Source organism: Fistularia commersonii, chromosome 10 (genome assembly GCF_037954325.1).
Source record: "Fistularia commersonii isolate RoL2024-O1a breed Wild chromosome 10, RoL_Fcom_v1.0, whole genome shotgun sequence".
NCBI lineage: Eukaryota > Metazoa > Chordata > Actinopteri > Syngnathiformes > Fistulariidae > Fistularia > Fistularia commersonii.
In genome coordinates, this window is record NC_141293.1 from 19,196,639 (window position 1) to 19,210,405 (window position 13,767).

Sequence of the window (13,767 nt, forward strand, 5' to 3'; positions counted from 1 at the left end):
CACATGTACGACGGAACGCGATTGGAATCGATGTCCTAACGGCATGATTTGCAAAGACAAGATGAGCAATTCTAGTCCAGCGCCGGCAAAACTAAGGGAAGGCTTCCTTCAGCTGCATGGAGATGGGAGCTACAAGAACATAGCGCTTGCTGGATTCAAGGTGAAGGGAGCCAGATTCCATGAAAAGGCTCCTCCGCCTGTTCTTTGTACCCATCGACGAACCGATCCTCCATCCAATAAAGAAGGGTTCGGTGAATGCGCATGTAAAACAGGTGGGGTTCAGTACCTCCGACAAGGTTAAGAACCACTGTTATATAAACAATAAAATTGTCTCTTCCTCTTTTTTTTTTTTTGCTCCTGCATGTTAGAAGGTCTGCACTTTGCAAGCAGGACAAGGACTCAAGAGTCCAGAGAAGTCACAGCGACTCAGCGTGACAAATATCCACTCAGGAAGTGCCTCCCACTCTGCTGCCTCTCTAGCTTGAATCTCTCTCTCTCTCTCTGAGAATGTTACTCATGGCGATGTGTTGCTGAGCAGCAGCCAGTCGTGTGTTTTCCACCCAGCGAGCAGATCCTGCCTCCGTCCTCCTGCTCCGACTCTCTGCGGCTCGCCGGACGAAACCTCTATTTCTTCTCTGCGTTATTTCCGCGCATCTTCTTCTTTTTTTTTTTTTTCCCCCCACGATCTATATCTCCCTCTGACTCATCCGTGGAGGTGGCGTCGGTGGGTGGCGAGGTCTTAAAGTTTGTGCTCGAAAGAGTTTGCGAGTGTGTGTATGTGTGTGAGTGTGTGAGTGTTCGGGGGGTTTCGGAATGGAGGCGGTGGCACTTTATACGTTTCGTGCCACAGAAGGGGATGAACTCAGCTTCAACAAAGGAGATATGCTCAAGGTATGTCATTTTTGTTTATTTATGCGTTTATATGGTTTGATTGCAAAGTTAAAAAAGGGAAAAAAATGGACGGTGAAGGAAAAATCTGTGTTAGAATGAATCCACGCTGGGAACGTTCATATGAGTCATGCTCAACTTGATGTTTGTAGTTCTATTCTTACCACATTTGGACGTGCATTTCCTGCTCAGCTGGAGTTTCTGTGATAGAAAGTTGTCGGTGGTGAACATCTGAATAAAATTTGAAATTTTTAAAAAACCTCAGTCCTCCAGAATGTGATGCAGCTGGTGAAGGTTTGTTTCCACCACCGGTCAGAAGGCACGACACCTTCCCTCCATGATTTCTCATTTTTGGGTCTTCCTGAGTGTCCAAATCAGATTCTGCACGTTTGAGAAAATGGAACATGGAAATCTATTTCTTTTATTCATAAAAATATCTCACTGCAAGTGTTTAAAGACATTTGTCAGTTGTGTCTCTATTCAACTCGGTGGAACATGAATGAAGGCGGCTAATTTCCTTATCTTATCTTTTTTTTTAAGTGAGTTGTAGCACGAGGTGGTGCAAAGACAAAATGCTTTAAATTCTGCAATGTGTGTTAATGACCGTGTGCGTGATTATGTGTAAGCGAGACACAACCGAAAAAATATGTTACAAAACGTACTAACTCGAGTCAAATTAAAGCAAAGTACACCCAGATCCCATCATGTACTTGATTCTGAAATGTAAACCCCAAATAAAACATCTGGTAACGCTTTAATATCCAATGGTTATTTTCAACACGAAGGAAATAAAGGCTTCCATCATAGGGAGATAATGGGGGTTATTCAAATGGGTAACAGTGTTTTGACCCCCAAATAAAACATTAAAACTGAATTTAATATTTTCGCTGTCATCCGATATCCACCATATTTGATTTTGATGGTCCTCAATGCGTTGGTTAGCGCTCTGCGTGGCGTTTGCATCATCTCCCCGCGTCTGCGGGGCTTAAAATAATCCTAAATTACCCAGAGGTGCGAATGAGCGAGCGAATAACGGTTCTTCGTTTCCATAAATGGCCCCGTGATCGACCGGCGACCCGTTCACACAGATGATGAATGAATGAATGAATGAATGAATGAATGAATGAATGAATGAATGAATGAACGGTCGCAATTTTACATCCAGTTAATTTCACCGAGTGCTTCCACGATGTTTTACACCCAACGGCGTCATTTGTCTTTGCAATCACAAGCAGGTGCTTGAAAAAATGATATCTCACTGTAATTCAAAATGTCATGTCCTCATATGAGGACACGGGGTGGTACGAGGTTGAGAACTACTCTGTTTTGTTGTTTATTTTGGGCTCCCTGAAACAAATTGTTCTTGCCTCAAACAAAAGAGCTCTGAGTCATTATTGAATTTAGCAGTTTCTATCTTTTATTTGACCAGATTTCCCTGCAGAATCATCCCGTTGTACCAGAACAGTCACGACAAATTCAGATTCTTGGACAAAGGTGGTCTCCGACCAGCAGAAAAAGGCTCAAATCCAAGAAATAGCTGATAAATATAAAGCAGATAAATATAAAGATAAATCTCATTGATTTCCAGCATTAAATATCAATTGTGTAAACACCTCAGCTGCAGAAATGAATGTATTATTCATCTTTTCTTTCGAAACCAAACCGCACCGTGTTTTTTCAGCCTCATTAAGTATTTACTTCAGATGTTTACATCCAGTGCCAACTTTCAATTAGAATAAATTTGATTTATTTCATTCTTTCTTTGAAGCACAGCAAGATTGCACTTTTGGAGCTTAATCGCGTATAAAGTACGATTATGAAGAAGCGCGGGAGAGCAAAGACCATGTCGGGTTTCGATGTTTGACACGAATCAACAATTTATCTATTTATCTCCTTAAAGCTTTAGCTTTTAGCCGTTGCTTTGGCTATAATGAAATAAAAATAAATGATTGAATAGATAAATAAAATTAAAGAGTCGCACTCACGATATCACAAGCTGGGCTACTTCGTCCTTCTCGCTTCATCTGCAGGATATTTCTCCGGGTGCTACGGTTTCCCCGCTCCGTCCAAAAGGATAAATCGATAAAATGATAAATTGCCAAGATGTTTGAATGAATAAGTGAACGGTTTTATGTTTCCAACGGCTAAAACCCCCTGCCACCCTCAGCACGCAGACCTTCGCTGACTTATAAGCAAATAACAAAAGCGATTCATTTTGTCTTCACGCTTTTGGTAGCACTTTGGCGAGCGCCAAAAAAAAAAAAAAAAAAACTCCAGATGTAAAGATTACAAGTCAGGGTGGCGTGAAATCAAAATTTCCAACCTGAATTTGAATTTTCCAACCTGGACTCGGGTTTTTTTTTTTTTTACAAAAATCCAAAGAACGGATTCAGAAAACGGGAAGGAGATGATTTTCTTTCTTTACCTTTTTCGTCAAAGTGAAAAATCGGAGAAAACAACAAGTGACTTCCGGCCACGAAACGTCATTTCTGTGATTGAACAGCGATCGCAGAGGCAGTTAATCATTACGTACGTGCGCTCCATTTTGCACGCGTGCAGTTCCATTAAAATAGTCAGTGCGTGAAATGAACGGGGAAACTTTTTGAGCGACGGGCGACATCGAGCTCGAGTTGTTACGAGTCTTTACTGGCGGGATCCGTTTCAGACACGGAGGAATTTTCGATCCATCAAACCGCTAACCATATTGTCGGGGTTGAGCTCGAGGAGAAAGATAATCCAATCGGATTTCGGGGCTTTTGGATTGGATAACATCAGATACCAAAATGGCAAAATAGGAGAAAAAAAAAAAAAAAACGTCTTGGACGGATGACAATGTAAATACAACATGACAAAAGATGTAGATTGAGGACTGACAAGGACGGGAAATGGATGAAACGCGCTATTTATGATAGCGTGAAGCCTGCCTTTCCTTTCATTGCTGGTAGCGATCAGAAATCAATCTAGCAATATTAGTCTTATTGATTGACAATAAATCTTAGCTAAATAACATCCATTTACTGATCGTAAAAATTCCAAGTGCGATACTTATAATATCTCTTAAATTGTGGAATTACTTCTCCACGCTGACGCTATTCAACCCGCACTAATTTGTCGGTCCTCGGGTGTGTGTCGGTAAAGTATTCTCGCATTTGCTGGTGATCTTTGTTTACTCTTTGCCGCATAAAGATGGATGGAGCTGTTAAAAATACACAAGGAACATGATTGATAGCCACATGGACAGAGAACAAGAATTATACTGACCCTTTCACACAACAGTAATAGCCTGAGTTGACATGGGCAATGTTTCATTTAGGCATATGTGTGTGCATGTGTGTGTGTGCGCGCGTGTGTGTGTGTGTGTGTGTGTGTGTGTGTGTGCTTGTGTATCTCTTTCTCGGTCACAGATCACTAACATGGAAGATGATCCTAACTGGTACACAGCTGAGCTCCACAACAGAAAAGGATTTGTGCCAAAAAACTACATCAACTTGAAGCCGCACGCGTAAGTAAACACACACACACACACTCACACACACACACACATACGCTCTATGCATTTGTAAAATAGCTGAATAATGTTCACACATTGCACTGGTTTATCTAAACAGCCTATCAGCGAGTGTGTGCAGCTTCAGGCATTTGCTGCTCCGCTTTGGACATCTGTAGCCTCCCCATACTCATACACTGCCTTATATAATCACACACACTTTAGCCATGTGTGTGTGTGTGTGTGCATGTGTGTGTGCATGTGTGTGTGTGTGTTTACAGTGAAGCTGCTGGTACAGCCTCAATCTCCATCAGATGCTCATGCACCAGCTGGGCTCTGTTTTAGCAGCGACAAACCCAACTGACGGCTCTGGCTCATTAATGAACAAACCTTCGGGAAATGCGTTGGACGTGCGTGTTTGTGCACGTGCACGTGTGCGTTTGGCTTTCTCTTCTGTCATTCTCATTTCGTATGAGATTTACGGACTGAACAGGAAACGGTTTCACAACCTAGATGAAGACGGCAGTATAATTTGACCTCCCCCATTAGTCTTTGAATCATCAAACCAGACGCTATTTTGGAGAAAAAAAAAGCGATATTTCATAATTTCGTGCCTTAAATATCAACAAACTTCACACTCGAGATACTAATTAGTGAAAAACTGGGATGGATAATGACTTCTATTGCTCTCATTTCAAAGCTGACACTCAAAATCCAGCATTTTGGGAGCATATTTAGCAGCGTGCTTAAAAATAACTTCTAAAACATACTAATTTTAGGTCTTTATAAACCAGTCTTTCAATTATGATCAACGCTTTTGTTATTTCCCACTTTTATAGTCTCATCACGAATCAAAAGCAAAAAAAAAAAAAAACATGACATTACGCATCATGTGTTATTTTTACACATCCAAATATTTTCAACATGAGATCACACGTTTACATGTGATGATATGTGATGTCATCACTTTTACAAGAGAAAATGCAAATCACTTCCTGTGCATGTTTTGCACATTTATATGAAAAATGTTGCAGAAAATTGTCAAAAATGACCAAAGTTCACCTGGAAAAAGGTGTAATTTGACGCATCTACTGGGGTTCAATGTGCTTATTTTGCCTGTATTTTGCAAATCTGAAGTGCATCGTGTGTTTAATCTGAAAGCATTCTAAGTCAGTACATTTCCCCAAACGGTGGATGCAACTGAAAGTAATGGATTCAGCGCCACAAAAAGGAATAATAAATAATCTTATCCCCCTTTTGTGTTTTCCCTCTTGCCCACAGCTGGTTTGCGGGTCGTATATCCCGCGGCGTGGCAGAAAGTCGGCTCCGAAACAGGGAGTGCGGAGCATTCTTGGTTCGAGAAAGCGAAAGTGCTCCGGGAGAATTCTCCATGTCAGTCAGGTAGGACCAATCTGCATGAATGCATGCACGTGCACGTGCGCGCGGGACACACACACACACACACACACACACTCATTCACAAGCCGCTCCTGGTCAAATGTGTGTTCATACATCTCTCCACGGGGATGAATAAAAGTGTATTTGTCTCATCACCGTCCACGCATTCCAATAAATGTCCACTTTTGTCTCTGGGCCATCAGTGCATTTCACGTGTGTGTGTGTGTGTGTGTGTGTGTGTGTGTCGGGGAGGGGAATATGTGGCAATTGCGCAATGTGGCGTTGGATCAGAGCATCAGACGGAGGGACGGAGCAGGACTCTAAGGTGTTGGGTGCAGGATAAGACGGGCAGCTGCTGCTCATCCTGTCCTGCACACCAGGGTTCTGCAGCCGCTGATGAGCCCTGACAGTCGGAGCTGCCGACCAAACTCACGGCTGTGGATGCTGGAGGTCAGCTGGGGAGCTGGGGAGCTGGGGAGCTGGTGGCTGCCGGCCGGGCGCCGCGTCAGGGGGCCGCGGTCCAGAGTCCAGGGTCCAGGGTCCAGGGTCCAGGGTCCAGGGTCCAGGGTCAGGGGTCCAGGGTCTGGACCCGGTGGACAAAGTGTGGCTCCATGTTGGCTTCTCAGGCTGTGGAACAAATTGTCCTGGATTTGTTGTCAAGAGAAGGTGAGGGAAAGGAAAGGAAAGGAAAGGAAAGGAAAGGAAAGGAAAGGAAAGGAAAGGAAAGGAAAGGAAAGGAAAGGAAAGGAAAGGAAAGGAAAGGAAAGGAAAGGAAAGGAAAGGAAAGGAAAGGAAAGGAAAGGAAAGGAAAGGAAAGAAAGGAGAGGAAAAGAAAAGGAAAGGAAAGGAAAAGGAAAGAAAGGAGGATAGAAGAGGAAAGAAAAGGAAAGGAAAGGAAAGGAAAGGAAAGGAAAGGAAAGGAAAGGAAAGGAAAGGAAAGGAAAGGAAAGGAAAAGGAAAGAAAGGAGGATAGAAGAGGAAAGGAAAGGAAAAGGAAAGGAAAGGAAAGGAAAGGAAAGGAAAGGAAAGGAAAGGAAAGGAAAAGGAAAGGAAAGGAAAGGAAAGGAAAGGAAAGGAAAGGAAGGAGAGGAAAAGAAAAGGAAAGGAAAGGAAAAGGAAAGAAAGGAGGATAGAAGAGGAAAGGAAAGGAAAAGGAAAGGAAAGGAAAGGAAAGGAAAGGAAAGGAAAGGAAAGGAAAGGAAAGGAAAGGAAAGGAAAGGAAAGGAAAGGAAAGGAAAAGGAAAGAAAGGAGGATAGAAGAGGAAAGAAAAGGAAAGGAAAGGAAAGGAAAGGAAAAGAAAGGAAAGGAAAGGAGAGAAAAAAAGGAGGAAAGGAAAGGAGTGAGGAAAGGAGGAGAGGAGAGTCTACTAGTTTTTGTCTGTTTGTTTGGCGTAGACTAAAATTGGGTCAGGTGTGTGTGTGTGTGTGTGTGTGTGTGTGTGTGTGTGTGTGTGTGTGTGTGTGTGTGTGTGTGTGTGTGTGTGTGTGTGTGTGTGTGTGTGTGTGTGGTCCGAGCTGTCAGAGAAGAGGTTTTGGCAGCATCCACAGTGACGGCTGGACTCTGGGCTCCGTCCGGCTGTAACGTCTCTGTGAAACCGGATTGTGTTTCAGACGAGCCAAGAGCCGAACGGCTGCCTGAGCAGGTCGGGTTCTTTGTTGCAGACTAATGCCCCACTTTTTTCGCCTTTATAAAACGAATACGTTTCCGTTTTGAAATGAAGCTTTTGTTGATCGGAAGCGTCTTTATCTTTAAAGACAGCAGTTGAGACCGAAATAGAAACGTCGCTTCATCCCTTCTGATGTTTGAATCCCGAACGCTGTCTTTGAAAGGAGTCCGTCATCGGGTCTTTAGGCATCTTGTTCTGCTCTCGTTCCCTCGTCATAATGTTTTTTATTGATCCCCCGGTGGTTTGGACGCGATGGAGAGCGAGTTCAGTCTCTGCAGCTGCGTCGTTGCTCAGCTTTACAGGAAACACGAGGAAAATTCGAGCGACATTCAAATGTCGTGATGCCGTCGTCTCACAACCTCACATTCACACGCAGGGGAGACAGTTTTTGTACACTTTTAGGTTTCTTGCTATTTTTCTAGTTGATTCTTTATCATTATTATTTATTTTTTTTATTTTTTATTTATTTAATTTTTTTTATATATATATTTTTTAATTTATTTATTTATTTCTTTTGTTTTATTTTATTCTTTAATTTTTGAATTCTATCAAAAATAAATTGTTGGTGTCAATCATATCAATAAGTCATGTGGGCATTTTTTTGTGTTACTTTTTAATCTTGTTATTTTTTCGCGTGTTGATTTTCTATGTGTCGTCAGAAGCTTGAATTTTTAAGCCAAAAGATAAAATAGATAAATAGCTAAATAATTAATATCTAACAAAGAAAAACAAATGTGTATCTGCGTGTCTGCGTATGTATGTTTGTGAGTGGGTAAAAAAACATGTTTATACATACACACACATATACATATATATATATATATATATATATATATATATATATATATATGCATACATATATATGTATATATATATATTTGAATTAAATTTAATATATACTGTATATATATATATACATACATATATGCATATATATACATATATACATGTGTATATATATATGTATATATGCATATATACACACATGTATATATGTACATATATATATGCATTTATGCATGTGTGTATATATATATATATATACATACATATATATGTGTGTGTGTATATATATATATATATATATATACATATATACATGTGTGTGTGTATATATATATATGTGTGTATATGTATATATATATATATATATATATATATTAATGCATCAGTAATGAGTTATTGATCATATTATCTTTGGTTGCAAGAATTACAAGAATGATGACAATAAATAGATAAAAATGAAAATTAATAAATACATCTCGAAGAAATCGATGACCAATCGGACAGCTTTTTTTGTTTTTGGCCTCAGACCGTCTGTTTAAGGTGTGATGAGGTGGTTATGAAAGAATTTGCTCCTGGGGACGAACGTCAGACGCCGGTGAATCCGTCCCAATGGGTTATTTAGTAGTTTATTTTAGGAAAGTGGAGCAAAGCAATGCACAGCTGGACTGATAGAAGGAGTTTAAGGGTCCATTTTGTTTTCACAATGCTGCCTCACACACACACACACACACACACAGACATGCGTTACTATTACTCCATATGTTATGTAACTACGTATGTTACGTAACATTGAAGGACAAATATTTCATCAAGATTTTCATAGAAAAATAAACACTTCTTTCAACGTGGCTTTTACTTCTATTCTTATGCTGAACTATTAGGCAGTGCTTGGAATATTAACACATGTTCTGACCCTGATCCCCATCAAATTTGACCTTCTCAGCGTTGCAATATGAAGCGCTAAATGTAATTATTTCATATGAATGTGATATTAAATATAATTACTTTTCATTTGCGTAGCATGTTTTGTTATGTTTCATTCTGTTGGTGCAGAGTTTTGTTTTTAGAGATTAAGGGGTTTTTGGTGAAGTGGAAAATCTAACTTCCTCAATCTTGCTGAGCCCATGGTTTTCATATCACTCATTGGAGTCACGTGCACAACACGCTCCAATGAATGCAGCACCTTGTCAACACTAAACACAGAAATATAGATATAAAGCAGAGAACCGATAAGCATCATTTTAGCTTAAAATAAACTTTCAGAAAGATCATCATGTAGCAGAAGATTCAACCGTCAATCTATTCTTTGCTGAAACAAAGATGCCACTTGTGGTTCGGGTTTCTTGTAATTATCTCATAGACTTTGTCTTTCCCTTCTCGTGGCCAGGCCTTCTACACACAAACACACACACACACACACACACACACACACACACACACGCACACACACACACACACAAATATTGACTTCCTGTGACATCTTTCTCCAATGGCTTTGGGCCAAGAAGAACAAAAAAAAAAATACAATGACAGTTTAGATTGGCTCTAAAAAGCAACACCACACATTATTAGTGTGTGTGTGTGTGTGTGTGTGTGTGTGTGTGTGTGTGTGTGTGTGTGTGTGTATGTGTGTGTGTGTGAGAGAGATGTTGTGAAAAAAAATGAAAATCAACCTCATATTTCATATCTCAAGGTGTTAGCACTTTACCTTTATTTTTATTTTTTTAACTTTTATTTGTTGTCCTGTCCTGACAAGGTTACTGTCTGTTTTTCATTGATAATTTAAATATTTTTTTAATTTATCAAATAGGCTCGGCCAAAAAAATCCCGACAGTCATCTTTTTTTTTTATTTTCAATTTTTTACATTTCTTTTTTTATTAAATTTTTTTTTTTTTACAAAGACAGTTATCACATTAATCCCAGTGAGGATTTCTGTAACGCTGAAAATAATATAGAAAAAAAAACCCTCACGATTCAAACGAGCATCCGGATCGAAGCAGAATGCCAGTTTTCGAATAACTTTTTGTACCTCGAGACTGAACATCACTTGCGATCCGACAGCGATGTCGGTAAGCTGCTGCTTAAGTCGGTCCGAGACGCAAATCGATTTTACACGACCTCACATTTCGCCGCCGGCTCCCGCGGCAAGTGCTGAGTCGGGCCCTTTTGTCAGATTCCCGGCCGTCGGTCATTATCGGCCCCTTATTGGGGTCATTACTCCAAGGAGGAGCCATCGCGGCGACGTGACCCTTCGGCGGCGCTTATTTTACAGCTGCATAATCTCTTGGAAGCTTTGAGTAACTCACCATGAATCCAGTGTCCTGTGAATGTCACCAGTTAGGGGGTAATTTCACAGTAAGTGACTCTCCAACACCCTTCAGATACAAGTACATTGGATTAGCTCAGCGGCGCGTCATCGGCATAATGGAAGACTTATTTGCACGAGGCGTTGGAAAAACGGCGAGAAAAAATCGCGGGTGCCGATAAAGTCGAGGCGAGATACAAGAAATGCAACTTGAATTGAAAGTTAAGGACTTTTAACGCTTCTACCTGGCAATAAATCGTCCAGTGAATGAATTGCAAAAATGACGTACATTTGACTGGAAGTTTTATTGAGTGCAGAGAAAAATGATCTTGACGGATCAATTATTTTGTGCAGAGAATCCAGTTTCCACAACAAATTTGAACTTAACTCATGTTACTGAACACGCTTTAGGTTGAAAAATGTTTATTCAACAAGGAAATAGATTGATAACTTTTTTGTTTTATCGCCGCATCAAATAAGAACCCAAACTATCGCCGGGGAGTCGTGACATTCTCTGAAGCTCATTTTCATTTTTGATTTCGATCGTTTTAATTTCATAGTTCAATTTCCGGGAACCCGTGTTGAAGCCGTAGCTTCCTTTAAAATAACATGTGAAAAATAATACATTAGTAAATGTTTGAAATCCTGAAAAAGCCTCTTTCTTCATTTGAAGCACATTTACTTTAAAACAAAAAAACTTAAGATGTGCCGCAAACACCGCTATAAATTGTACAGAACTAGCCTGGATTGATCTGTACGATTTTGGCTTTTCTTGAAAGCTTACAATCTTTCTGTTATTATATATATTATTTTATTTTGTACTTTGGGACAATCAAGGCAGACGTGCGAGGCAGCATTATGAATAATGAGTCAACCTCAACTATGACTACTACTTGTAAAAATGATTATAACAGCAGTAATAACGGTATAACAAGTTGTGTAAGTGACAATAATAATGATAATGATTTGAATAATAATCATTCACAGCAAGAAGGTTGTTTGCATGTTTCTTCCAGGATATCTGGTTTTATCTCACCTCCTCCAAACGTCCAGCAGGTTGATTGGAAACCCCTAACGTCCCAGACGTGTGAATGAGAGGGTGAACGTTATGTTTTGTTTTATTTATTTGGTCTCTGGTTGCATGTCTCTGTACGTGATGGTCCAGGGTAAATCCAGAGTCTCCACAGCTTGGATGGAAGAGCCGCCATCTTGCCTTGCAGATGTCCGTCACCTGCGGCCGTCGCCGTGTCAGGCGTGACGTGTAGCACGCTAAAGGAAACGCTACGTCCTGTCGTGTTGTTTGTTTTACAGAGAAGTTGAAGGTGGAGGTGGGACTCCATCAGGGATCAGCTCTGAGACCCTTCTTGTTGGCAGTGGTGATGGACAGGCTGACAGATGAGGTTAGACAGGAATCTCCATGGACCATGATGTTTGCAGATGACATTGTGATCTGTAGTGAGAGCAGAGAACAGGTGGAGGAACATCTAGAGAGGTGGAGGTATGCTCTGGAAAGGAGAGGAATGAAGGTTAGTCGCAGCAAGACAGAATATATGTGTGTGAATGAGAGGAACTCGGGTGGAACGATGAGGCTACAGGGAGTGGAGATCAAGAAGCTGGAGGATTTCAGGTACTTGGGGTCAACAGTCCAGAGCGTAGGAGAGTGTGGAGAAGAGGTGAAGAGACGGTCCAAGCAGCTTGGAATGGGTGGAGAAAAGTGTCAGATAGAAGAACATCAGCCAGAAGAAAAGGAAAGGTGTACAAGACAGTGGTGAGACCAGCGATGATGTTTGGACTAGAAACTGTTCCAATGACCAAAAGACAGCAGGCAGAGCTGGAGGTTGCAGAGATGAAGATGTTGAGGTTCTCTTTGGGAGTGACCAGGATGGAGAGGATCAGGAATGAGTCCATCAGAGGAACAGCACATGTTAGATGTTTTGGAGAGAAGGTCGGAGAAGCCAGACTGAGATGGTTGGGTCATGGACAGAGGAGGGATGGAGAATATATTGGTAGACGGATGCTGGAGTTGGAGCTGCCAGGCAGGAGGTCTGGAGGAAGACCAAAGAGAAGATTTATGGACGTCGTGAGAGAAGATATGAAGGTAGTTGGTGTGAGAGAGGAGGATCCAGAGAATAGGGTTAGATGGAGAAAGTGGACTCGCTGTGGCGACACCTGAAGGGAAAAGCCAAAAGAAGAAGAAGAAGAAAGAAAGACTGTGTTGAGGCTCAAGACGCTTCGGGTGTCCGAGGTGTTTCTCTTCTTTCAGGCGTTGCAGACTTGATTCCCCCTCCTTGTTCTACCTGCACCCTCGTCGCCGCCGATGACGCCTGATCTCTCTTGACGTGCCTGCACTGCACGGCACGCCGGCATTTTGTTTTAGACTTCACTCCTTTCTGGTTTCAGAAGTAACTCGGGATAAATGTTCTTTATTACACTTGCTACACTTGATCAAAACACAACATTACTGTTTGTTGTCCTGTCTTGCGTTTTTATTTCTGTCCCGTCTCTGTCGACGCCCGGGATTGTGAGAAACATCATTTCAACTCCTTTGTATGTGAAAGGAAGTGACAATAAAAGCTGACTGGACTTGCAACACCTACAGTAGGAAGTGGCTCGTTCTCCTTATGAAGAGTCTCTTGGTTGATTTTTAATCAACAATTACATCGGTTAAAACGGTTAAAAATTTGAAAACAAGGAAGAGCGTCTGGGTTTAGCCGTGACGCTATCAGGTGGACGGCTGCAAGGAAGGACCGTACGGTTAAAATAGCAGTTAAACCCCCGGTTTATTTCACCCCAGATTTAACCTTAATGAAACACAGAATCATGAGTTGAATTGCATGGGCTCAGAGAAGGCCTCAAGTTGATCAGTTGATCAGTTGATCAGTTGATCAGTTGATCAGTTGATCAGTTGATCAGATGATTAGAACCCTGCGAGGGTTCTTAACTTCTCATCTTTCCACCTGCTGTCCCCCATTCTTCCCCAAACCCATTCTTCTCCCGATATCATGGATTCTTTCTCTCTTCACCGCTTTCAAAATCTTCTTCTTCTTCTTCTTCTTTCGGCTCATCTCAATCATCACTTTGTCTCGGTCATACATGTCCTGCACCCCTGTGACAGATTCTTCTTCTCCTTTGGGCTTTTCCCTTCAGGTGTCGCCACAGCGAGTCAACTTTCTCCATCTAACCCTATTCTCTGGATCCTCCTCTCTCACACCAACTACCTTCATATCTTCTCTCA

The 13,767-nt window shown here is 41.3% G+C and overlaps 1 protein-coding gene across 1 annotated transcript in view; it reads left to right on the forward strand.

The window, feature by feature from the left end:
* The first annotated feature begins 542 nt into the window (after positions 1 to 542).
* grapa (GRB2 related adaptor protein a) overlaps positions 543 to 13,767 on the forward strand; it is a 33,812-nt gene continuing 20,587 nt past the window's right edge. Inside the window, exons 1-3 of the mRNA XM_086154221.1 lie at positions 543 to 891; positions 4,293 to 4,390; positions 5,657 to 5,776. Coding sequence (XP_086010347.1) covers positions 814 to 891; positions 4,293 to 4,390; positions 5,657 to 5,776 — 296 coding nt within the window. The 5' untranslated portion in view covers positions 543 to 813. The remainder of the gene's footprint in view (positions 892 to 4,292; positions 4,391 to 5,656; positions 5,777 to 13,767) is intronic.